This window comes from Musa acuminata, chromosome BXJ3-5 (genome assembly GCF_036884655.1).
Source record: "Musa acuminata AAA Group cultivar baxijiao chromosome BXJ3-5, Cavendish_Baxijiao_AAA, whole genome shotgun sequence".
Lineage (NCBI taxonomy): Eukaryota > Viridiplantae > Streptophyta > Magnoliopsida > Zingiberales > Musaceae > Musa > Musa acuminata.
In genome coordinates, this window is record NC_088353.1 from 44,492,773 (window position 1) to 44,515,745 (window position 22,973).

At 44.2% G+C, this 22,973-nt stretch overlaps 3 protein-coding genes and 1 long non-coding RNA gene across 4 annotated transcripts; 3 read left to right on the forward strand and 1 right to left on the reverse strand.

Annotated features, from left to right (window-relative positions):
- Positions 1-8,722: 8,722 nt before the first annotated feature.
- Positions 8,723-9,393, forward strand: LOC135638067 (uncharacterized). Its single transcript, XR_010496490.1, has 2 exons — positions 8,723-9,071; positions 9,143-9,393. It is a non-coding gene; the product is annotated as an uncharacterized LOC135638067 (long non-coding RNA).
- A 384-nt stretch (positions 9,394-9,777) lies between these two features.
- LOC103986151 (uncharacterized) lies at positions 9,778-11,489 on the reverse strand. Its single transcript, XM_009404064.3, has 2 exons — positions 11,140-11,489; positions 9,778-10,738 (listed from the first exon to the last, which is right to left on the reverse strand). Exons 1-2 carry the CDS (start codon positions 11,218-11,220, stop codon positions 9,884-9,886), a joined length of 936 nt encoding a protein of 311 aa, XP_009402339.2. The 5' UTR covers positions 11,221-11,489; the 3' UTR covers positions 9,778-9,883.
- Positions 11,490-13,306: 1,817 nt separating this feature from the next.
- Positions 13,307-16,350, forward strand: LOC135638022 (protein SOSEKI 5-like). Its single transcript, XM_065150949.1, has 4 exons — positions 13,307-13,940; positions 14,023-14,092; positions 14,179-15,051; positions 15,916-16,350. Exons 1-4 carry the CDS (start codon positions 13,736-13,738, stop codon positions 16,073-16,075), a joined length of 1,308 nt encoding a protein of 435 aa, XP_065007021.1. The 5' UTR covers positions 13,307-13,735; the 3' UTR covers positions 16,076-16,350.
- A 2,846-nt stretch (positions 16,351-19,196) lies between these two features.
- Positions 19,197-19,953, forward strand: LOC135638519 (zinc finger protein ZAT11-like). The gene has a single exon (XM_065151658.1). The coding sequence runs from the start codon at positions 19,280-19,282 to the stop codon at positions 19,793-19,795; it is 516 nt and encodes a 171-aa protein (XP_065007730.1). The 5' UTR covers positions 19,197-19,279; the 3' UTR covers positions 19,796-19,953.
- The last annotated feature ends 3,020 nt before the right edge of the window (positions 19,954-22,973 follow it).

Consider the following 22,973-nt stretch of genomic DNA (forward strand, 5'->3'; position numbering starts at 1 on the left):
TGCGGTGGGCCAAAGACTGCACCCCGTGAATATGTTGTCGTCGTCCCTCGACGGTCCCCTGTTTGTCCTTCGTCTTAAATCACTGCTTCCGGAAATAATTGTCTCATCTTTCAGATATCCCCAGTTATAATTGCCGGAGTTGATACAGTATGCCGGTAGCTTCCAAACGAGACTATCTGTCAGTCTTCTGTTGAATCCACTGAAAGCCTTCCTCCGTTACCTGCCGGCAGTACTGCCACCGATCGACGTCTCAGCAGCATGGCTAATTAGGTTCACAGGCACCGAGAACAACATCAATTTTCAGTGATTAAGATATTTATTAATGGTCGTTATAATGCAAATCCACCAGAGCAGTTATATATATATAAATATATATATAGACATGACACCCGTTGGCGTTGACATGTTCGATGGGGTTCCACATCATTTTTGTATGTCCAGCCTGCTGGCCAGCTTCATCGGGGTTCCAACTTCTGATGACGATAAGTCCCGAGATGGAGATCGCCGAGAATAGCCAGATTCCAACACATACGAAGATGGTCTGGTGGTCGATGCAAGGACAGAATATGAAGACAGCGCAATATGAAGAGAGAGAGAGAGTGAGAGAGACGTATATAAAGGGAGAGGAAGAAGAGGAGGGGAAGGAGGAGGACGAACAAGGAAGGTAGAGGTCGGTCGAACATGGCGACGATGTCTCGGAACATGGTGGTGCTGGCACTGTGCCTGCTCCTCTTGGTGGTTGCATCCTCCGGCTACGCAGTCGACTGCAACCAACATGACAACTGCTTTTATGATTGTACGAAGAAAGGTTATTGGAGAGTCCATTGCATGGCCTGCTTCTTTTGTGAGCCCGAGCAGGACGCGGATGGCTACCCCTCCGGATAAGAAGGCCAACGACCATCTCTTCTCTCGCTTGTAGTTGTTTCACTTCTATATGCTTCCTGTAGAATCCAATGCTTCTGCTGCATAATTCCATATCGTCCCACTCTTTCACTATTGCTGTGGCTTCCTCCTCTAACCTGCTTCTCCATCGATACGTAAGCAGTGCGATGGTACAGTGTGTATATATATATATACACACACGTAATGGACACACTCTACGTATGTTCTCCGATGATACAGTATACCTTTCTAGAAATAACACACAGTGCATGCAGGCGACGAGTGAGTGCGTGCACATATGAAATATTGGGCTTCAATTCTGTGTCATATAATACTACTAAAAGAGGTCTTTGGACGTCCCTTTTGTTCCCTATATATCGAAGAAGAGAGTGATTAATTACTATTCCTCGTGAGATATTTGCTAAAATATAAATAAAAATTTATTATACATTTAACTAAACCATTAACTATTGTATATGAAATAGATCATACCATGATTCGATTTGAATCTAAATCGAATCGAGTCGGAATCGAACTAACCCGATGATTCACTAGTTCTAAATCAAACTGAAACTAGCCTCGAATAGTTTGGTTTTGATTCATAAGTTCGAAAAATCAAAACTGTCAGTTCCATAATTTTAATTTTTTTATTTAAAAATAAATTTATAAATTTTATATTTAATAATAATAATAATAATAATAATAATAATGATTCGAACTATCTGAACCATACTAGTCAAAAATTGAAACTGTCATATTCTAGTTCCAAAATCAACCCTTGCCCTTTCTGATTTTGGGAAATCAAAATCATCGATTCCAAAATCGTAATCAAGACTATTAAGAAAGACTTTGGAGTTCATATCTTACCCATTTTGAGGGGTTTTTTAATCGTAATCGATTCCAAAATCATCTTCTCTTCGACAAGATGATGATAAGAATTGATGAGAGAGAAAATGACACAAAATTAGAGTGGTAGAATTTTGATAGACTAAATAAACAAATTAAGCTCTCTATAATTTTTCTCACAATTTTTTTTTTACAAAGAAGGTGTCATAATTATGAGGCTCCTCGTTAGCTTTCTTATATCCAAATAATATTTTTTATTTAAATATTATATTTTTTACGAGTCTTCTTGTTGAGTAGAGAAATGATCTGAGCTTGTCAATACATAAGAATAACTAAATCAACATAATTTTAAAGAGAGGAGTGATCCTCTTACCTATATCATTTGTTGTGTTCTGATTGACAAAGCTATTATTGTGTTTCTAATATTTGAATAATACAGCTCTTTTTTAGAAGAAAAAAAACTTGGTGGTGATGCCAAGATCAGTATTAGTCTATTAAAAGAGAAAAAAAAAAAAAGGAAAAAATAAATGATGGGACATTGTTAGAGACAAACAAGATTTTATGACTTGCTTGTAAACAGATGGATTCACAAAAATGATTATCATAATATATTTTTTCTTCGTACTCTCATTTATAGGTCTTTATAAACAAAAAAAAAACCCTCCAAACTACACATTCAATGTCATGTGATGGTGATGACCATACATTAGATGCTTTTTCAGTATTTTCAATAAAAAAATTCTAAATTAAAGTCGATTACTCGACAAGAATTAGAATATTATCGTCACATAAGATAGCCAAAGTACTACTGCACATTTATAATTGATAATTATAGAATTAACACAGAACCTTAATGAAACATTTTGTGAGCAAATATGTATAAATAATAGGTTTTTTTTTTCTTTTGGTATATGTTGTATTTTATTTACTATTAATTTCTTTTATGTCATCTATCTTTTCTAATATGTCATCTTTTAAATAAAAATGTTAGTTCATCCGTGAACATTTTTAACTGTGTTAGCAACTACCGATCAATAACAAATAAGATTGTATTATTTTAATGAAGAATAAATGATGAAAACGAGATTCTAATATAAAAATCTTATGATAATCTGTCAAAATCTAAAATTAAAAGAATCAACTGTATATGATGCCAAAGGTACATATACAGATACTCAACTCTACAATAAACAAACAAATGCTGAAACAACGATTTATGACGATGACCAGATTAGTTTGGGGTTAAAACTCTCATTAATAGGAAGATGCATACTTGACAAAGCAAAGTTTGGAGACTTTGGCGGACTCGACGCTGTTGGCTTTGGGCAAAAATAGGTTGCAGTGTTTTAATCACCGAAGACCAGCGAAGAATAGCCAACTTGTTGCCTAAGAAAACGCTGGTGCAGTGGACGCAAGGAGACGAGTTAAAGGCAAAGCAACTATGGATGTGTATATATATATATATATATATAGAGAGAGAGAGAGAAGAAGGAGGAGCGGCCGACGAAGGTAGAGATAACATCGAACATGGCGTTGCCGTCCCGGCGCATGGTGGTGCTGGCGCTATGCTTGCTCCTCTTGGTGGATGTTTCCACCGGAACAGACTCGGGAGTCGACTGCGATCTCGAACCAAAGGCATGCTATGAAGATTGTCGCAAGAATGGCCACTGGATAATCACATGCACCAGCTGCTACGTCTTTTGCCCCGACATAGGTGGCGGCTACATCGGCGGCCCCGGGATGGCAAGCGGACGTCTCTCTCTCTCTCTCTCTCTCGCGAGTTTTATGTGCCACTAAGTCCTCTGTCTCTGTCGCAGTTCTTGCAAACAAAATGGTGGATTCTTCGTCCGCTGGAACAACCGTTGAGCAGCCTTAGGATGGGCAGGAAGATGTGCACGTTGACGAAGCGACATGACGGCAAGGCCCTGCGATGCACTCTACGTTTTGAATCGATCCCTCGCTGTCTCTCTATCTCTATCTCTATCTCTTGTTGTTGTCGATCAAGTAATCCTTATATAAACAAGAAGTTGTGTTGCTGTGTCAATTCTGAATGATTTGATCATCGAGTGGTAGGCAAATGCATTGAAATTTGCAGGGAGGTCATAAGGCGCGGGTTGACCTCGTTCCTGCAAGGCTAATTGGTCGTGACGCCTGGTCCCACAAGGGACCCCCTAGTTATGGCCAATCCCGTCCGCCATATCAGTATCTTACACGGTGTTATTCTAATTAATGAATACGTCTCATCTCTACAAGATCATCTTCTACATTGAAAGTTGACCACTCAAAACCGAGGACTATTTCTGAATCCTTTGGTGTGATGAAACTACAAAGAGAGGAGGTTTCGAGCAATGGTACATGCACCGAAATAAATCACCTCGCCAAGCCTTTTAGTTGTATATGAGTATCCACGCGAGAATGTCTACTTTTTTTTCTCGATATTTTCAAAACGGTTGATTGTGGTTATTTTATTAGATATAACAGTAATATTAATATTATATGAGAATTCACTAATATTATTTTATTATTCGCTTGTATAAAATCATTTAACGATTTGAATATTTATAATTTCTAAAATGTTAAAAGAGTATCAACTTATATCTTCTTAATATTACAAGTATTTAAATTCAGATTCAACTTATATCAACTTATTCGGATTCAACTTTTATAATCTAATTTTGCAAGTATTTAAATTCATCTGACAATCTAAGTGTGAAAACAACTCAAGTAACATCATAAAATTTATCTAACTCACCATGAACTCTTACCTAGAAATATGATAAATAGTTTCTTGATTCTGTAATGTAATCGAGTATAACATGATTTATTTACAAATATAACACCATAAAGTATATCTTAACCACGTCAAACTTTCACCATTTATCAAATTATGATGTAAGTATTATTACTATTAATCTATTTTTTTATATAATTTTTAAGAATTTTTAAGTTCAAATATGATGAAAGATAAAAAAGAGAGACTAGAAAAAGTGGAGAAGACAGTAGTAAAAAGGATAGGGACAAACATAAACGATGAATAGTAAAAATGGAGATGAGGATGAAAGGTTGTAGATGAGATCGATGATGACGATGGTAGAGGAAAGGAAGACGCAAGCATGACGATGGTAGAGGAAAGGAAGACGCAACCAAAAATCTTTCACATCGAAAGATTTTTTTATATAAATATTATCTCATGATTTGTTTAGTATTATGTTACTAATCTGATTAGCCTGTTAAATTATTTGTAATATATTTAATATTACATTATATCTTATTTGATTCACATAAAGAGAAAATAAAATTACGATGTTTATCACTTTGGTAGATTCAAAATATTTCATATCTAATCTTATCTCAAAAGATAATAACTTACATAATTATATAGGAATGATGAAGTTCATCGGGAAGTAGATAATCTTTCCTACTATTAATTTTCTTGAAAAAATAATGTGTTTAATTAATACTATCAACTTGAACTTAATTTTATCAATTTATTAGAAAATGGCTTAAGAAGATGATGGTAAGACTTGAAGAGAGAGAAAATGAGACAAAAGCGAGAGAGTGGTAGAATTTTGATAGACTAAATAAACAAATTAAGCTCTCTAATCTTCTTCTCATAAAAAATTCTTTTACAAAGAAAGTGTAATAATTATGAGGCTCCTCGGCAGCTTTCTTATATTCAAATAATATTTTTATTTAAAATATTATATATTTATTTTTATGACATTAATGCTCATTATATAAGGATAACTAGATCAGCATCTATTTGAAAAAGGAGAGTGACTCTTTTTATGATATTTTTTGTAAAACAGATGGATTCACAAAAACGATTTATCACAATATAATTTTTCTTCGTACTCTCATTTATTATAGGTTTTATTATAAAAGAAAAAACACTGCAAAGGACACATTAAATGTCATGTCATGAACCTGCACCTATTTGAAGGTTCATCATGACTCTCAGAAACAGGAGGAAGATGTATACTTGAGAAAGCAAAGTTTTAGATACTTTTGACGGATTCAACGCTGCAGTGGTTTGATCACCGAAGAACCAGCAAAAAGAATAGCCAACTTCTTGCCAAAGAAAACGCAGGTGCGGTTGACGCAAGGAGACGACGAGTTGAAGGCAGAGCAACCATGGATACGTATGTTGTATATATATAGAGATAGAGATAGAGATAGAGACAGAGAAGAACAAGAATAAGAAGAAGAAGAAGGCCGGCGAAGGTAGAGATAACATCGAACATGGCGTTTCCGTCCCGGCGCATGGTGGTGCTGGCACTGTGCTTGCTTCTCTTGGTGGATGTATCCACCGGCACAGACCAGGCAGTCGACTGCAATCTGCTACCAGATGCGTGCTATGACGCTTGTCGCAAGAATGGCCACTGGATTATCACATGCGCCGGCTGCTACATCGGTTGCCCCGAAGTTGAAGGGGGCGGCGACCTCGGCGGCTTCGGGTCGGTAAACAAAATGGCGGATTCTCCGCCCACCGGAACAACCGTTGAGCAGCCTTAGGATGGGCAGGAAGATGTGCACGTTGACGAAGCGACATGATGGCGAGGTCCTTCGATGCACTCTTACTTTTTGAATCGATCCCTCGCTGTCTCTCTATCTCTATCTCTATCTCTATCTCTTGTTGTTGTCGATCAAGTAATCCTTATATAAACAACAAGTTGTGTTGCTGTGCCAATTCTGAATGATTTGACCATGGAGCGGTAGGCAAATGTTGCATTCAAGTTTGCAGGGAAGTCAAAAGGCGCGGGCTGACCGCGTTCCTGCAAGGGTAATTGGTCGTGCTGCCTGGTCCCACAAGGGACCCCCTAATTATGGCCAATCGCGTCCGCCATATCAGTATCTTACACGGTGTTATTCTAATTAGTGAATAGGTCTCAGCTTTACAAGACCATCTTCTCCATTGAAATTTGACCACTCAAAACCGAGGACTCTTTCTGAATCCTTTGGTGTGATGAAACTACAAAGAAGAGGTTTCAATGTAAAGCTGAGACCTATTCATTAATTAGAATATTTGAGTATCCACACGGAAACAAAGGGGTTAAACTCCCGAGAGCTTACCATATCCAACGCATGGTTTCAAGCTCTTCGGACCCACTTTTGAATCCCCGAGTTACATAATTAGCAGCATTAGAGACGTAACACCACAGGGGGTCTTTATCAAGCGTTCCTGTTTTCACATCTTTGAATTCGAGTCGTCGAGGGGTTTCAATAAGATCTGACACGCTTCTCTCCCCTACGCTTCTGGGTTGCAGTAGCATGCATGGCCTCGCATGCGTGCAGTCGTCTTCGGATGCGAGACTAGTGCTCTCGTGTAAATTATGTGCAGTGCACGAGAGCATTAAATGTGCATGTTTTGATTCACATACTAGAGAGCAACTTATATTGTCTTTCTGATCGATTCTGTGTCATTTGATCATACCAACACACGCCAAGAAGATGACGGTGGTGGATACAAGAACACGATCTGAAGACAGCGCAATCGTGGAGAGAGAGAGAGAGAGAGAGAGAGAGAGAGAGAGAGAAGAGGTGGGGACGGACGATGAGGAGCAACAAGGAAGCTAGAGGTAGGTCGAACATGACGCCCTTGACCCCTTGCTCCTCTTGGTGGGCGCATCCTCCGGCGCCGTAGTCGACTGCTTTGACGATTGTACGGGGAAAGGCCACTGGAGAGTGCGATGCATCGGCTGCTTCTTCTGCCCTCCAGATCCGATTGCCCGGAACGACCCTCCCGTATGGGAAGGCTAGCCACCACGGCCTCTTCTGTCCCTGTCGTTCTCCTTCTATAAGTGCTGCCGAGCCAGAGTCCAATGCTTCCGTATCGTTCCCCATGTCGATGACCACCGACACGAGGAGTACCCAGTGCGCGTCCTGAACATGACCGACGAGACGCACGTTATGTGCACGACCCTTTCGAATGCAACACCACATGGTGTGTTCAACTTGTCTCAAACTTTCACCATCAAGAACATGATAGAGACTTATTCCATTCAAATTTTTACTGATTTTTGAGGTTTTATATTCTTTCACCGACATTTGTCTTGATTATGTAATCGAGTATGACATGACTTATTTACAAATATAACATCATAAAGTTTATCTTACTCACCTCAAACCTTCATCATCTACCAAATTATGATGTAAGTATTACTTTTAATTTTTTTTGTTAATTTTAAATTTTTTTAAGTTCAGAACGGTGAAAGACAAAAAGAAAGACTAAGAAAGATGAAGGAGATAAACATATACGATAAAAAGTAAAGTTGTAGATGAGATCGACGATGATCGTAGAGAAAAGGAAGACGCAAGCATGATGTCAATCGAGAAGATGGAGATATCAGCATCATAAAAAATAAAAAAGGTATACGGAGAAAGAACATAGGGGGTCGAATGAATGTCGATAACAGTGAGAGAGAGGAATCGATTACAAGATGACTCCATTGGCTACAGATATCTAAATTGCTAGTTCAGTGCATTGGTTCGAGGGGTTCAAGGAGTACATCTAAATAATATGGGGGATTCTAAGTAAATCCTCTATAGAATGAATATATAAATGTTCACTTCTGCTTTCCTACTCAGATCATATATTTGGAGGAAATCAAAGTTGTGCATGAAACATTTACAAAAATAAAGGGAAAATATAATTAAAACGTGACAATAATTTATGATAATCAAGTTTTTTTGTCCAATATTAAAAGAATTTACAATATATGTTAAAGTCTACACAATAAACGAGTGGAAACCAAATCGAACGATATGTCCCATCGACTATCAAAAATTTCACAGCTTGCAGGAGCTGAAGAGGGAATCGCACGGAACTATCATTAATACAATGATATATGTTTGTCCATGACGATATAGCAGACGTCGAGAAAGACGAGTTGGGTGAGTTTGACAGATTCAACGCTACTGGTTGATTCACGGAGGGCCACAATCCATAGAACGGAGACAACTCAAAGATCGCCAACTTATTGCCTAAGAAAAGGGCCGTGCGCGGTGGATGGATGGACTCAAATTGATGACCGGGTAGTCACGAACATTTATATATAGAGAGAGGAAAAGAGGAGGCGGACGAAGGTAAAGAGAGAGAGAGAGAGAGAGATACATACACAGATCGAGTATGGCGTCGTCGGGCCGGTGCATGGTGGTGGTGGCGCTGTGCTTGCTCGTCTTGGGGGATGTATCCGTCGCCGCAGCGAGCGCAATCAACTGCAATCTTGGAACCGATAGGTGCTATGAGGCTTGTCGTGCCAAGGGCCACTGGGAAGTCACATGTTTCGCCTGCAACTACTTTTGCCCTGCCGTCAGCACGGGCTTCATCGGCGGCGGCGGAAGTCTCTCTCTCTCTCTCTCTCTCTCTCTCTACAGTGTTATATGCCCACTAAGTCCTCTGTCTTTGTCGCAGGTCGCTCTGGCACCAGGGCGCCTTCTCCGACGGCGGACAACAATTGATCAGCCTCAAAATGGCCATAGAGGCGTGCACGTTGACGAACAGAGGCCCTGTAATGCACGCTGCGTTTTCAGTCGATCCTCCTTCCTTCCCTCTCTCTCTCTCTCTCTCTCTCTCTCGCTCTCGCTCTCTCCATCGTTGTTGATCACGTAATGTGCGAGTGTGCACGCCTTTGATCCTATGTAATAAATATCAAGATTTGATGATGTTCTTTCTGTGTCAATTCTGTGTCATTTGATCATGCAGTGGCAGGCAAAGGTACGTGTTAGAGTTTCCAGGGAAGAACAAGGCAGAGCTGACCCCCTCACCCCCCCCCCCCCCCCCTCCTTCTTATAGCCAATCGTGTCCGCCATATCAATATCGATTAAGTATTTCCTTGCTGCTGCTGCCTGAGAGTCTACAGAAGGTTTAGCAGAGCAATTTAGACATTTGATGATTAACACAGTATTATTCTAATCACCTTCATCATCACCACTTTTTGAATCCTCAAGCCACTTTATTTGCACCAATAAAGACATAGCACGATTAGCTTACAAGGAAATAGAGAACACGTATTAACGTTATATGTAGCGATGTCAAGCAAAAAGAGGGAAGAAAATAGTCGAATGTTATAAACATCATTAAAATACGTGAACATGCATAGATAAACAGAAGACGGATGTCTCCCAATTACTAGTGTTGCTAAACTCCTTCACATCATGCACCTCCAGTGCATTGAGTCTTCTGTATCTTCATGTTCATCCTGTCATGGCTCATGATACATGGCGAGGTCAGCGGCGGCCTCTTCATCGCGTCACCTTGAGAATTCAAGGTTGCCTGCACGTAAACAAGAGATGCTCCATCGGATTTCTCATGGTTGATTAAATTCGGAGAAGTACGAGCCGAGCTGCTTGGATTCGGTACGATTTTAGGGGTGAACAGTGAAGCTGTCTGAGCTTGAACGCCCGGTGGCGGACCCTTAAATGGTTGCGGCGGCGGAGGATTGCGCCATCGAGGGAGTGACCCTGCCAAGAGAAGGGTCTGCAGCGTAGGACCTGCTTCTAAGACAGCTTGCAACAGCTTCCCTCTCTGCGGGAGAGGTTTATTCGTGGCAAGGCTATTGATCGTAACGGAAGCTCTGTCCGCTGTGCTATTGTTTGCCGGCGAGCTCCGCTGTTGCACCATAAGCATGTTGCAGGTATTAGCCATCTTTATGCTTGACGATTCTGGGAAAGCAACGATGCTGTGAGAATTATGGGTGGGAATTCCCGAGAGGCTATCGGATTCGGTGATGTTGGAAGTTGCTCCGGTTTGCCGCATCTGTGGGCTATCAGGCTGGAGAGAGCCTGATCGCATGGGAGAGAGCTCCCCCGTGTTAGCTTGTGTGATCTTATCGAGTAAAAGCTGCAGTTGATCCCTTGCTGCGTCTCTTTCGTGGGTGACCACTCGAATTCGTTGGATTAATTGATTGATATCTTCCTCTCTCCTTCTTATCTCCTCCTTAACATTAGCCCGCAGCGACTCAAGTTCCAAGGTGGCACAGAGAAGCTTGTGCTCGAGTCCCTCGGTGCTCTGTTCGAACAAAATGGAAAGATTCAGTAAGGAAACAGAGGTGAGATAGCAGAAAGGAACAGAGGGATGTGTCGAAGAACATACAGTTCTTCAACTACATCACTCGACAACAAGACTCTCATGTTTGATTCAGGCACAGATATACTGCGAGATCCAGTGGATAGGTAGAACTCTAAATGATCCCGTGTACATTTAGAGTTCTACATCACTCGACAGCGCATCACGGCACCACTGTCGCTGATCCGATCCGGCGACCATAACAAGGCAACTCCACGAACGCTACTAAACCCCGATTCAGAAGCAGCAGCGCACACAAGAAAAGCTGATCCATAAAGCATCACCGGACAAAGTAAAAGAGAAGCCACGCCCATAGAATACGTTAGAGAGGAACAGCGACTGACCTCATGAAAACACAAACCAGAAGCCAAGCCTGCATCCATGGTGACCTCTGCAAGAGCGCAACGATCCACACCCGACTCCATAAAATCTACACCGGCTCCCTTGATGCACACACTCTTTATGTCCTTCTCTAGGCCCGTTAATGCCTACGTAAAAGCCGGTTTGATGTAGCAGTAGTTAGCTGGGAAGAGAAAAGAGGATATTTTTTTCTTCTTTTTTCTTTTGTTGTTTTGTGATCAGAAATAAGTTGAATTCTCTCCCCTGCGGAAGCTTGCCGAATAACGTCCTCTCTCTATCTCTCAAGCTCGCGCTCTCCACTTGGAGTAAGCAAGGCCTTGAGAGAGAAACTTGTTCAATTATTGAATACTCTCTCTCTCTCTATGTAGCTTCATGTCGGGCACGTTAATAGAGTTACTTCATGAGCTCCTGCTTCCACATGCCACGAAGACTTCTCAGAAAGAAACAAGGACTTGTTCAATCTACCTCGCGCCTCCTTTTGGCAACTTGTGTTACCACGTGTCCTAGATTGATTTGATAGTCAACAGCCAACACATGTTGATTTGATTGGCTTATCAGCATCAGTACTATGGGGTTGACTAGTTGTTGAGTCTACGCTAATCATAGACCTACCAATCTACATACACAATCATATGTTTTGGTCCACATACGCTTTTGCTCTTAAGTAGCATGTAAGTTTCGTACACATGAGGCTATTCCCTGGCTTATCGAATAGGTAATATCAACAAGTTGTGGCATGATATACTGAGGAAGATCTAATCATAGAGTTGACATCCAAACTATTATACAATAAATACGGGTCTCTGCCAAACCATACTGAGTGATATGAAAAGCCTATGGCCACAAGGAGCATCATACAATAAAACCAAGAACAAGTAGAGTCGTAGGGTTTCCGGTGAGAAGAGGCCAAGCCTCGCGAGACAAACAAAATCTGGGAGGTCTTGTCCATTGGATCCTGCCATGTTCGAGCTCCTCCTTAAAAAGTCATCTATAGCTATCTATCTATCTCATATATATTTGTTTATTGGATTTAGTTGGTAACTATACATTTTACTGTCGTGAACTCATGCAATCAGTGGGCTTTGCTGCGCAATCTGGGCTTTTCGTTTTACTGGGACTCCCCTAGTCGATCCCGGGGAAGTAGTCGACTGTTCGGCGAACCTGAACTGGTGTGGGTAGAGCATCGTCCCGGAGACATCATTGTCTGCGTGCAAGTGGCATCCCCAGTCGTCATCTCTGTGGCTCCACGCTGCAGGTCGCTCGTCTCATCATTCCATACCGGCCATGCCTGGTACAGTGTTGGGATCTCTTGAGAATAGAGAGTGACAGGAGGTATCCATTCTTTGTTTCAGTCAAGACGCACAAGTGCATGCTAACATTAGCAGCCTCAGTTTTCTCGCAAGAAAGAAGCTAATTATTCCACCTACTGGACCGATGTGATTTGGCATAAACACGATGATAATGGGACTCAGCCCGAAATAAATGGTTTGGCCCAGCAGACCGTATTGTCAAGGGTAGAGAGAGAGAGAGAGAGAGAGAGAGCGAGACGAGCACTCGGAGCCTTCTCCTCCATTCGTGCCAAGAGTACTCTTTATCAGCCGACACCAGTCGACGCTGTAGTGCAGCGACGGCATCGTGGACTGTTGCTGACCATCTTCTCTTCCAGTGGTGGTGTATTAATGCGACACCTTTTGACTCCACGGAGCCAACTTCTCTTCCTCCCTTTCTCTTGACAGCAGCAAGTGGACCAAATGCAGCCACCCTATCTTTTTACCCGTTCCTTAAAATATAAGATGAGACCATCCTCGGCTGCGGCGTGCAGCACAAAATGCGCTGCCACCCTCGCAGGCTTCGACGACCCATCTGGCACATAACGATACTCGTTTTACGCTGAACATACACGTCAAAGTACTCATCCAGCAGCCGAGTTGGTGTTTAGTATAGACGTCTTTCGGCGACATGGTTGGTTCCGAGGTACTAATGGCGGTATGCTGCCACAACCCGTGCGTCGGAGTATTTAATGGAGGGATAGGCAATGGTCAAACAGATGGAATGACGTCCAACTTTATGGCCGGTGGTTGGGAGAGGAATTGGATGGCCATGGCCGCGGCAGTTCCATTTGAAATTGATGCTTGGCCTTGTGTTCGGGCAGATGCACGGTAGAGAGGACATGGTCGCCGGTTACTTTTCAGACGACGAGGGAGCAGCCGATCCTTTACCACGGGAGCGTTTTATGACCTCGAGGAATCACGTCGTACGTCCACTTTATTGTGCGAATCTTGATGCGCCTGATGACAACCCAACCACATATCCAGGGTTACTGTGAGCCCATGAGGCGTGTTTGGTGGTTTCTTCTTGTCCACGGCACATCCCCACTTGAATCCGCCCGCGTCTCTTCTTTCCAAGCCCTTACCACCGTCCTTTCCCTCCCATTCCCCTCTCCTCCCTCCCTCCCTCCTCTCTGAGCTCCCCGAACGGCGCATCGTCCATGTGCCTATAAAAAGACTGACTTTTCCCCTTGTTTTGCTTTTGTTCGAGCCACGAATCCCTTTGGTGTTGCTCTGTATTAGGGGCGGCTTAATGGCGGCGGCTTCCTCGCGAGGGAGGAGGGAGCCCCTGCGGCAATGGAGGGACCGGGAGACGAGTCCCGAGAGGACCAAAGTGTGGACGGAGCCGAAGCCGAGGAGGGTCCCCGTGGTGTACTACCTCTCCCGGAATGGCCAGTTGGAGCACCCCCATTTCATGGAGGTCACCCTCTCCTCCAGCCACGGTCTCTACCTCAGAGGTATGCCCTAAAATCCGAGAGCTCACCATTTTTTCTCTCCCTGTTCTTGATCTTTTTGACATCTAATATGTTGTATCTTCAGATGTGATCGAACGTCTCAACTTTCTCAGAGGCCAGGGAATGGCCAGTTTGTACTCTTGGTCCTCCAAACGGTAGCGTTGCCTCCGTTTCTACCGCTGTCTTTGCCCCTACCTTCTGCGTGCAATTTCTTCGTTTCATTGGGTTTTGGATGTTTCAGGTGCTACAAGAATGGATTTGTGTGGCACGATCTGTCCGAGGACGATCTGATCTACCCGGCGCACGGCCATGAGTACGTCCTCAAGGGGTCGGAGCTCCTCCAACCCGTCTCCTCTCCCAGTTCCCAGGACACCATTGCCCCATTTTATGCCTCCGACAAGCCGCTGCCGATCCCCAAATCCGTGCACGAAGATCCCGAAATCTTGCAAATTAGGAAAAAAAGGGCGCCTTGGAGCTCCCTCGACCTCAACGAGTACAAGGTCTACAAGACCGACCTGGCGGTGGAGACCGGCGTCAAGGCTGCGGACGCGTCCACGCAGACCGACGACGGGAGGAGCAGGCACCGGGCCGCTGTTGCCAGGGACGACGGGCGCCGAGCGGAGATCCCGATGGTGGAGGAGGCCGAGCCCCCAACCACCGAGCTGGAGCGGGAAGAGATCTCTCCGCCGCCGTCGTCTTCGAGCCCGGAGACCCTGGAGACACTACTTAAGGCGGACGTACGGGCGTCGGCTTCCGCGGCCACGACTGTGGGGCTCGACGACCACGACCCTACGGTGGGGGGCTATGCAAGCGGGCGGATGCGAGCGTCGGCGGTGCTGATGCACCTGCTGTCGTGCGGCTCCATCAACGTGAAGGACCATCACGGTATCTCGGCGTCGCCGCCGTCGTGCAAGGAGAAGGTTGCGCCACGTGGAGGGTCCGATTTCGGCGGCGCGAAAGTGGCGGACGGCTTGATGGAGGGCAACAGCTTCTCGCGGATCAGGCTGGAGGATAAAGAGTACTTCAGCGGGAGCTTGATCGAGACGAAGAAGGGAGGCGACGGCCGTGCCGACTTCCCCGGCCTGAAGAGGTCCTCCTCTTACAACGCGGACAGGTAAGGCTTTCGTCACCTCAGGGGTTCTTGCACACATCGTTTCTATAACAAATCTGCATCCTTGCTATGATTATTTGTTAATTAATCACCAATTTATTGAGGTAAATGATGTTCTTTGACCTGTGCTGTGCTATGTTTTCGTTCAAACTGACATGATTGATGAAAACGTAGTCATGAATCGACTGAACACTGCTCATCTTCCTTTTCCTTCCCAGTTCTCGATAGCCATGATTAATCTATTTTGGACAAGACAATTTGCATTTTGAGTTGGCTAAGCTGCGTTGTTAGCTCTTGGGATTAATCGTGCCAAAAGCATACAGTAGATTGTTGGTTGGGTAGGCAGAACATGTACTGCACTGCTAGAATGGGTTGGGCTGTGTCAGAAAGTTGCACCTTTTACTCTCATCCTTTTCGGTCACCGCTGCCGGGGAAGCAGTACAGCCTTTTGCCCTGCCGGGTAAGGGAAGGGCCTGAAGCTACCACAGCTGGATTCCCCTGCTGCAGTGTCAGACCAGCCTTGTCTTCCAGTGTGTGTTCGCCTTCTTCAGGTCTTTACCACTGCATGAGCCCTTCCCTCATTGAACGCTTGGTCATTCGGCTGCTGCCCTTGTCGTCATAATATCTTCACATTCGTGGTCGCAAGCGAAATTTACCTCGTCATGTCACCGTGATGAAGTGAGTTAAACTTCTAATCATCCATCCCATGCTTGCTTAGCAATCTCAATTTATGTTCGAGCAAACCCTGTGAAACAGAGCTCTTCCGCCATGACTCCAATTTTAATCCATGATTGCTTTCGAATGGTCAACGACGTTGTTCATTAACTGTAATGGGCGGTGCTAATCGATGCTCCTAAATGTGAGCAGGTGCTCGAAACTGGAGCTTGCGGAGAAGGAAATCGAGGGCGTCCGTGCCAAATGCATCCCCAGGAAGCACAAGGCCGTGGAAAGGAGAGAGGCAAACGCACCAATCTCGCGCAGCACCCTCGGAAGCAAGCGGATCAACGATGAACCCCGGGATGAATAAGAGTCTTTGGAAGCTAACGTAAGGAGAACGAATCAGTAAGGGACTGCGTCAGCCTAAAAAGCCCCAAAGAACAATAGAGTAAGAATCTGTTCTGCAACCGAGGAGAAGCATTCGTCTCATGTATGTGAATGCCTTCTTTTGCCTTGCTGATCAAGGCACGTTGTTATGCCAACGAGAGAGGCATTCAAGGAAAAGCAACTCAGTTTAGCTCCACGAAACCTCTTTTGCGTGTGTACTAAAAACAAGGCATCGAGAATCACCAACTACTTCTTTGACTTGGTTAGTGTTAGTGCATTGTGACTGACGCTCTCTCTCTCTCTCTCTCTCTCTCTCTAGGTATTTAGCTAAGTCCCATGGGCTTACCTACCTTTAATGGCATATGTGACCAAACACTGATGCAGGATGAGAACGACTCACGGCCTACGACGAGGCCCACCAGATAAAAACGAGGGTGTTTCGTAGGGTCTTCCTCTGCTTCCTCTTTCCTCTTGATTCATTTGCTTTCATGTTCTTCCAATTCGCCCATTCACTGTCTGTGTGTTGACAGAAGGAGCACAAGTTTGACTTTTGCTCACTTTATTCCTAAATATAAAAGTCAAGGTCAACTAGGGAGACAAGGATAGGAAGCCGAACATTGATCGGCCTGTGGTGACTTCGTTCGTTGTGCTTTCTCGATTGCCTTGGCTAGACACACTCTAGAATTACAACTAATAGGATCCCAATATATTGTCGAAGACTAAAAAGAAATAGGAGTTTTGGTCAACAAGAGATGGTTGGTTGGCAGTATGTTTGTGTAAGCAGCAGGGGAATATGATATGTACAATATATATATTGTATTTATTTCAGGACAATATACAGCAGAAATGGATTCCCCGTAGCAGTAGTTGACTTCATAAAGAATGTCTCTCCTGCACCATATGGCCCCGTTGACATTCCCTGCTACTAAATGTATGGTTCAGAGCAGCAAAGTCAGCGCAGAAGTTCTCCTCTCTCTCCATTTATATTCCCCTTGACACTAAGTCCTTTACACATTTAGCTGGTCCACTATCTCTTTCCTGGATTTAGTAAGCAGCCTCAGCTGTTCTCTGCCATGTTTTAACTCCAAATCGTTGGCCCTCAGGAGCAGAGATGGATTAATATAGACTCTGGAATCCGATGGGCATTAACAAGGTTGGGGTATACCCTAGAGACAAGATGCACTCAGCTGCTGTAGCTTTCCATCCATCCAAAGCAGATGAACTTCCTTGATGGTGATTCGAGTAGTACCAACAACTAGCAACATCAGCAGTGAAGCCGCGCCAGCCAACTGGTTGTGATATAAAAGATTAAACTGGAAGTGACGCACCTCAAGATCATACTAATCTACTCTCAGGTCGGCGATATCGTGTGGTTCATGTTGTGTGAGTTCCTGGAGTTCTTGCGTCAGTCGGGTGTCTACGTTCATCAACGAGACCACTCGATCCATATAATAAAGCTTAGTCATCAGACTTGAGAAGCTTTTGCTTCTCTCGATGTCCATTGGATGGATTCGGAAAAATTGCGGCACAGCTGATTCTTTCCGGAGGAAGCGAGAGTACCACAAGTCATCTGCGGCATTCGGTTGCCTTGTCCTCTTCCTTAATCTATAAATTGAGAAGCCAAGAAGTGCAAGGATCCATCTCATTAGTTAATGAAAAAGAGAAGAGCGGTCGTTCCTGCGTTCTGATTCGCCTGCTTTAAACACTCAAAACGCAGCTGCTGGTTTCTGCGAGAGACTTGCCTCGTTTGGAACAGGTTTGGGTGGAGGCCAGCACGTCCAGAACGACAAGGACATGGACCAGTAATGTTGCATTATACTTGCTTCGTCGTCCTATATAATGAATCATTTGACGAGTGTTTAATCCAAGAATAGTCCGATCATTCTATGACCAACCTTAGTGGACTGCAACACAGACGGATGTGCTTGCGCAGATTAATAAGGAAGTAAGGTATCAGAAGGAATCGACTAGGCCGAGGCAGGGTGAGTGTGTTGGTGGCTCTTACGAAAGTCAAATAAGGGAGATGAACTCTACTAACACGCACGAAAGATCAGATGATTGCCTTTTTCTGGCTGTGGTTGCTTTCGGTCCAAGAAATCAACGATGACAAAGTTTGTAGAGACAGTCATGCATCGTTGGATCATCTCCAGCTGTATGTATATTTGTTGTGGGTCTTTATCCAACAGGAATCAGAATCCAGAGGCCTCAGTATAGAAGGATCTTTCCGTAGGCAAACATGACGCCGTTGAACAAGATTAGGTGGGTGATCGTCTTGATAGATGCAGTTGATGGATCTGTAGTATCCAACTGTTTGAAATTGCGTGCACACAGGGAAAGAAAAAAAGGGAAAAAGAAACAAGGCTCGAAGCAAGTTCTTTCTTTCTAGGAAAAAAAGTCTAAGGTCTTGCCGTAAGTGGCTAATTCTAATTTTGCCGTCCCCCCACCCCCCACAAGGTCCAACTGATAACAGGAGCTTATGACCTTATGCTTCTGCACTGAACTGGTCATGATCTGTCCATTTTGTGAACCTAAACTTGCCTCTGCAACAGATAAGCCTATGTAAGGTTAGTGGTTGGCATGGCAGCATAACAAAGATCAATTAGCAAGTGAAGCTGTATTTAAGTACCAGTTGTAGTGTTCATATATACCTCTCTCTGACTGCAAACGCCAACTCAGTGGAGTCGTCATGGATCCATACCATAGGAGACAGCGGGGGCAAGTTGGCTCAAATGTGAAAGACTCCCAACTGCTGTCCTTCCTGTGTTGCCAAGCGCATATCCACTTCCACTCTTTAATTACTATCAGTTGAGTAGCAAAGAACCTTTTGTCCACCGGTGATCACTCTCCCCCTCACTCGACCGGAGAACGCTTGGAACTCTAGAAAGACAGAGACCCATCTTGTGTGCGCGCTGCTTCTGTCATCACTACCTCAGCCTTGCGTGTTCGCCACGAGACGATACAGCCCAACTGCTCCCGGAGACTCGTTTCAACAAGAAAACTGTTTCTGAGGCTCCATATTTGATAGGCACTGCAGTGCTTACGTAAGGAAAAGGCTTTACAACCATAAATACACCAACGCTTTCTTCTCTCCTCTCATTGCTTCCATTCCGTGCGTTCTACTACATCTCACGACCTTTTCCTGAGTGAAACATCCCGCAACGTTTTCGTCTTCTGCTTCCGTTTAGACATGAAGAGATGTGGAGACGGAGAGGAGGGAGATCAGATGGAGAGCGTCAACGTGGCTAACGTTCTCGTGCTTCTCTCTCGTGGCAGCAGCGGCGGAGAGGAGATCATCGACATCTCGTCACGGGCATCTCCGGTCCGAGTTTTCGCGTGCAAGACCTGCAACCGCCAGTTCCCGTCCTTCCAAGCGCTCGGGGGCCACCGGGCGAGCCACAAGAAGCCGAGGCTCGCGGCGGACCGCCAGGGTCAGGTCCATGCGGAGCTCGCGAAGCCGAGGGTGCACGAGTGCTCCGTTTGCGGCCTCGAGTTCGCCATCGGCCAGGCCCTGGGCGGCCACATGAGGCGGCATAGAGCCGCCGCTCCGCAGGCCCTCACGGGGAAGAAGCCCGAGGACAAGAGGACCTTGTGGTTGGACCTGAACATGCCACCGTCGGAGGGAGACGGTGACTACCGGAAGAAGATTTTTGGGTTCGAGCTCGCGGACACAACTCCTTCTATGGTGTTGGACTGCTTTCATTGATCAATCCGCCTATACCTCTGTGTTAATTACTCGTCTTCTTTCTTGTCGTTCACCACATCTGTGGGATGAATACTAGGCGTGTTTTGAGCTTTTTGATGATTGCTGTTCGAAACTTTATTGATCTTACTGACTATTAATGGATCACGAGCCGGTCATGATGAGAAGATTTTGTACAGTATATTGCCTCTGTAATCTGGGTTGTGAATGGAACCCTTCATTTCGACGGTGAAAAGCCAGCAGAGGAAGTTTGACTCCGCTTCATACGTAGTGGTATGACCTAAACAAAAGTTGAAGTGGTGTGCAGTGGTTGCAGAGCGGTCCATAGGTTTGAAGTTTAACGAGTTAATGTAGGTGGTGAATGGGACGGGGAAGTGATCGAGCTTGCCTGCGACTTTCCTCTCTGCTCACTGTGGCAACCTCAAGACGGACCACTCTCGTCATGCAAGTGCAGGGAACACGCCATGGCGTGGAACTCACGTCCCACGACCTCGTGTGCATGCAGGGCGCGAGACTCCCACGTCTCATCGGCCTCGACATAACTTAAGCTCTCGACCACCTTGGGAGCGCCTTAAAGCCCAAAATTGGCGACTAAGCCTGGCCCGAATCGGCAGGCGATCGAGGACGACGACAAACATGCTGCTGCTACACATCCGTGTGTATTCTGCAGGTCTGCACTCCCATAGCAAGAAGAACAGAGTAGAAGTGCCTCAAACCACTGCCGTGCAGCATCCACAAGCTTCGGATGTCATCACGAAGAAAAAAGAGGCCGGCTGAAACGTTGAGGAAAAACGAGCACAGCCAGCGGCAGAATCGCCCAAAAGGCCGGACAAGTATATGTCTGATTCATCGTCTTAAACAGCCCACGCAGCTGCCGTTATTTGGCGGTAGAGCTATCAGGTTGTCCTCATCCAATCCATAAGAACATTTGAAGCCTGTTCTTCGATCAATGGTGGTGGTAAAGAGCCTCCACCCTCGAGCAACTCAGAGGAGAATCTAGCAAACATGATATACTATCTAGTTTGGGTTGGTTGATCAGAAAGAACTCCGTTGATCTTTTAAGAAGATCTTTTTTGTTTTATTCTCATACACCAAGATTCAATTTCTCAAAAAGACTGGGCGATGATGATTCTGACACAAACATTATAAGACGGTGATGGTAGAACAAACTTAAATGTGCTGATACCATGGAGCTATTGGTTCAAGCGATACAACTAATTCCCCACCAAACATTTGATGATCATGAAATGGTTCCACCAAGAACATACGGGTCAATCACACAACAAGCATATTCTCCAACAACAATGCCATAGGCCATAGATTAAGCAGCAAGAACAACTTTTAGTATAAAATGTACCGATGATGAACTCACTCATTCGAGTCTTTGCTAATGATCACAGCCATTGACAAGAAGGGGGGAAGCTTCCAAAACAAGATAATTTGTGGGATTTGTTGTGCATTATAAGGCAAATTTGTTTGATATGATGTTATCTGGAAAAGAATTTATAGAATTATTCTTCCGGTGGAGAGAAGGATGAACATATGAGAGGAGATGGATCATTGCAGAACACGATCAGAGGGAGAGGGAGCCAGTCCAAGCCTCAAACGAGGAGAGTCGGTGGCTAATTCCCAGTGGGGCAGAAGGACCTCTCATGATGGATACCTTTGTTTAGGACATGATACTGGCATTTGTCTTCAACAAAGCATGTCTACTTATCTTATGGTGATCAGTGACAGAGATGGTGGGGTTTCCCAAAGCCAATGACAATAAGCATCCTAAAATTCTTGTTTACTTTGTTTAATCTTTATGATGGAATTTGGAGCAGAGTCCATGTCTGACTCTACCAAGAACAAAAGAAGTGCCTGTTCTTGGCGTTTCCATGGACATATATTCCTGTTAGGTGGAACAGATTGGATTGGATCGGATTGATGCTAAATCGTGCACACTAATTATTTAAAGTTGTAATCAAAATGTATAAAAATATTTGCTTTCTTCTTCTTCTTCTTCTTCTTCTTCTCTTCTCATGGGTTTATCTCACATTGCAAGTCTTGCAATCATTGGGACATGGAGGAAATCCCTCTCGCGTACTGTTTGTACAGCAACACGTCCTTGAATCGTGATGTAGTTATCGAGAAATCGACAGGGGGAAAAAATTATGGACCGAGTTCACCGAGAATCCCTCTTCGTAATATTTTTCTCTCTGATATAAAGCCTTCAACAATGACGGAAGTGGGCACCGGAGATTTCCCCAACCACTCGTTGTTTGCTGTTGGTGTCATCCCGAGAGTGCTGCCAATTGGATGTTTGTCCTGAGGGATTACTTTCATCCCTGAATCCGATCGACGTTTTTCTTTGATCGAAAACGAACCCTCCATGATATGGACTTTGGGTACGATGAACGATACTCCCAATTCATTGTGTTTGGTTTCACTGAAAATGGACTTCGGTGGACTGCAGCACTCCCACATCATCATCATCATCATTTACGAGTGAGCAATGGAGAAGGAGACGCCAATTATTTGATTTGACGGTGTAGGACTGGGCTCGAGCGACTGGCGAGCAACCAAACACGCTTGCTGTTGTTAGTGTTCTCCAAACCCGTGGCGAGAGAGAGAGAGAGAGATGCAGGAATAGATGCGAACCTGAGGAAGGCCGAGGTCACGATTGTCAGGTGCTCCAATGTATTCGTCGAGTTCAGATGCATTGGACTGCGTTGTGGAATACAAAATTGTCATGATCCGCTCACCCTTGACTCAGATATCACTTATAAAAGTTTTAAATAAGATATTTAATATAATACTTTGTATATGTTCGTATCTTTCTATTTGTTCATACTTTGCACAGCATATAGAGGAATGATGGAAGGCTTAATAATCCTATTTTAGTTAGGTTTGATGGTCTTTTTAGGCTTGTAAATAAATATTATGTCATGTGGATAATTGTGAGAGATATTCGATCTTTAGTGGACCATTTTGATCTTTTGTTGTGCAACTATTCAAAGTTTGTAAAGTCTGTTTGTAATTTGCATTGTCTATGAGGTGTTTTTGGAAATATTTGCTTGTGGATCCCGAGTAAGGTATTTTCTCTAACCCGCTTTTTCTTTTGTAGGTTCTAAGGGATCATGGGAGGCTGACATTTACGGACAGACATGCATAGATGTCGTACGACTTAAGCAAAACC

What these genes read in the sequence shown, in the direction of transcription:
- LOC103986151 (XM_009404064.3), bottom strand. Translation starts at nt 11,220, where the DNA reads ATGGAGTCGGGTGTGGATCGTTGCGCTCTTGCAGAGGTCACCATGGAT. An exon ending in CTGGTTTGTGTTTTCATGAG is followed by an intron (nt 10,739 to 11,139) that starts GTCAGTCGCTGT and finishes TTGTTCGAACAG; the next exon opens with AGCACCGAGGGACTCGAGCA.
- LOC135638022 (XM_065150949.1), top strand. Translation starts at nt 13,736, where the DNA reads ATGGCGGCGGCTTCCTCGCGAGGGAGGAGGGAGCCCCTGCGGCAATGG. An exon ending in CCACGGTCTCTACCTCAGAG is followed by an intron (nt 13,941 to 14,022) that starts GTATGCCCTAAA and finishes TTGTATCTTCAG; the next exon opens with ATGTGATCGAACGTCTCAAC. An exon ending in TACTCTTGGTCCTCCAAACG is followed by an intron (nt 14,093 to 14,178) that starts GTAGCGTTGCCT and finishes TGGATGTTTCAG; the next exon opens with GTGCTACAAGAATGGATTTG.
- LOC135638519 (XM_065151658.1), top strand. Translation starts at nt 19,280, where the DNA reads ATGAAGAGATGTGGAGACGGAGAGGAGGGAGATCAGATGGAGAGCGTC.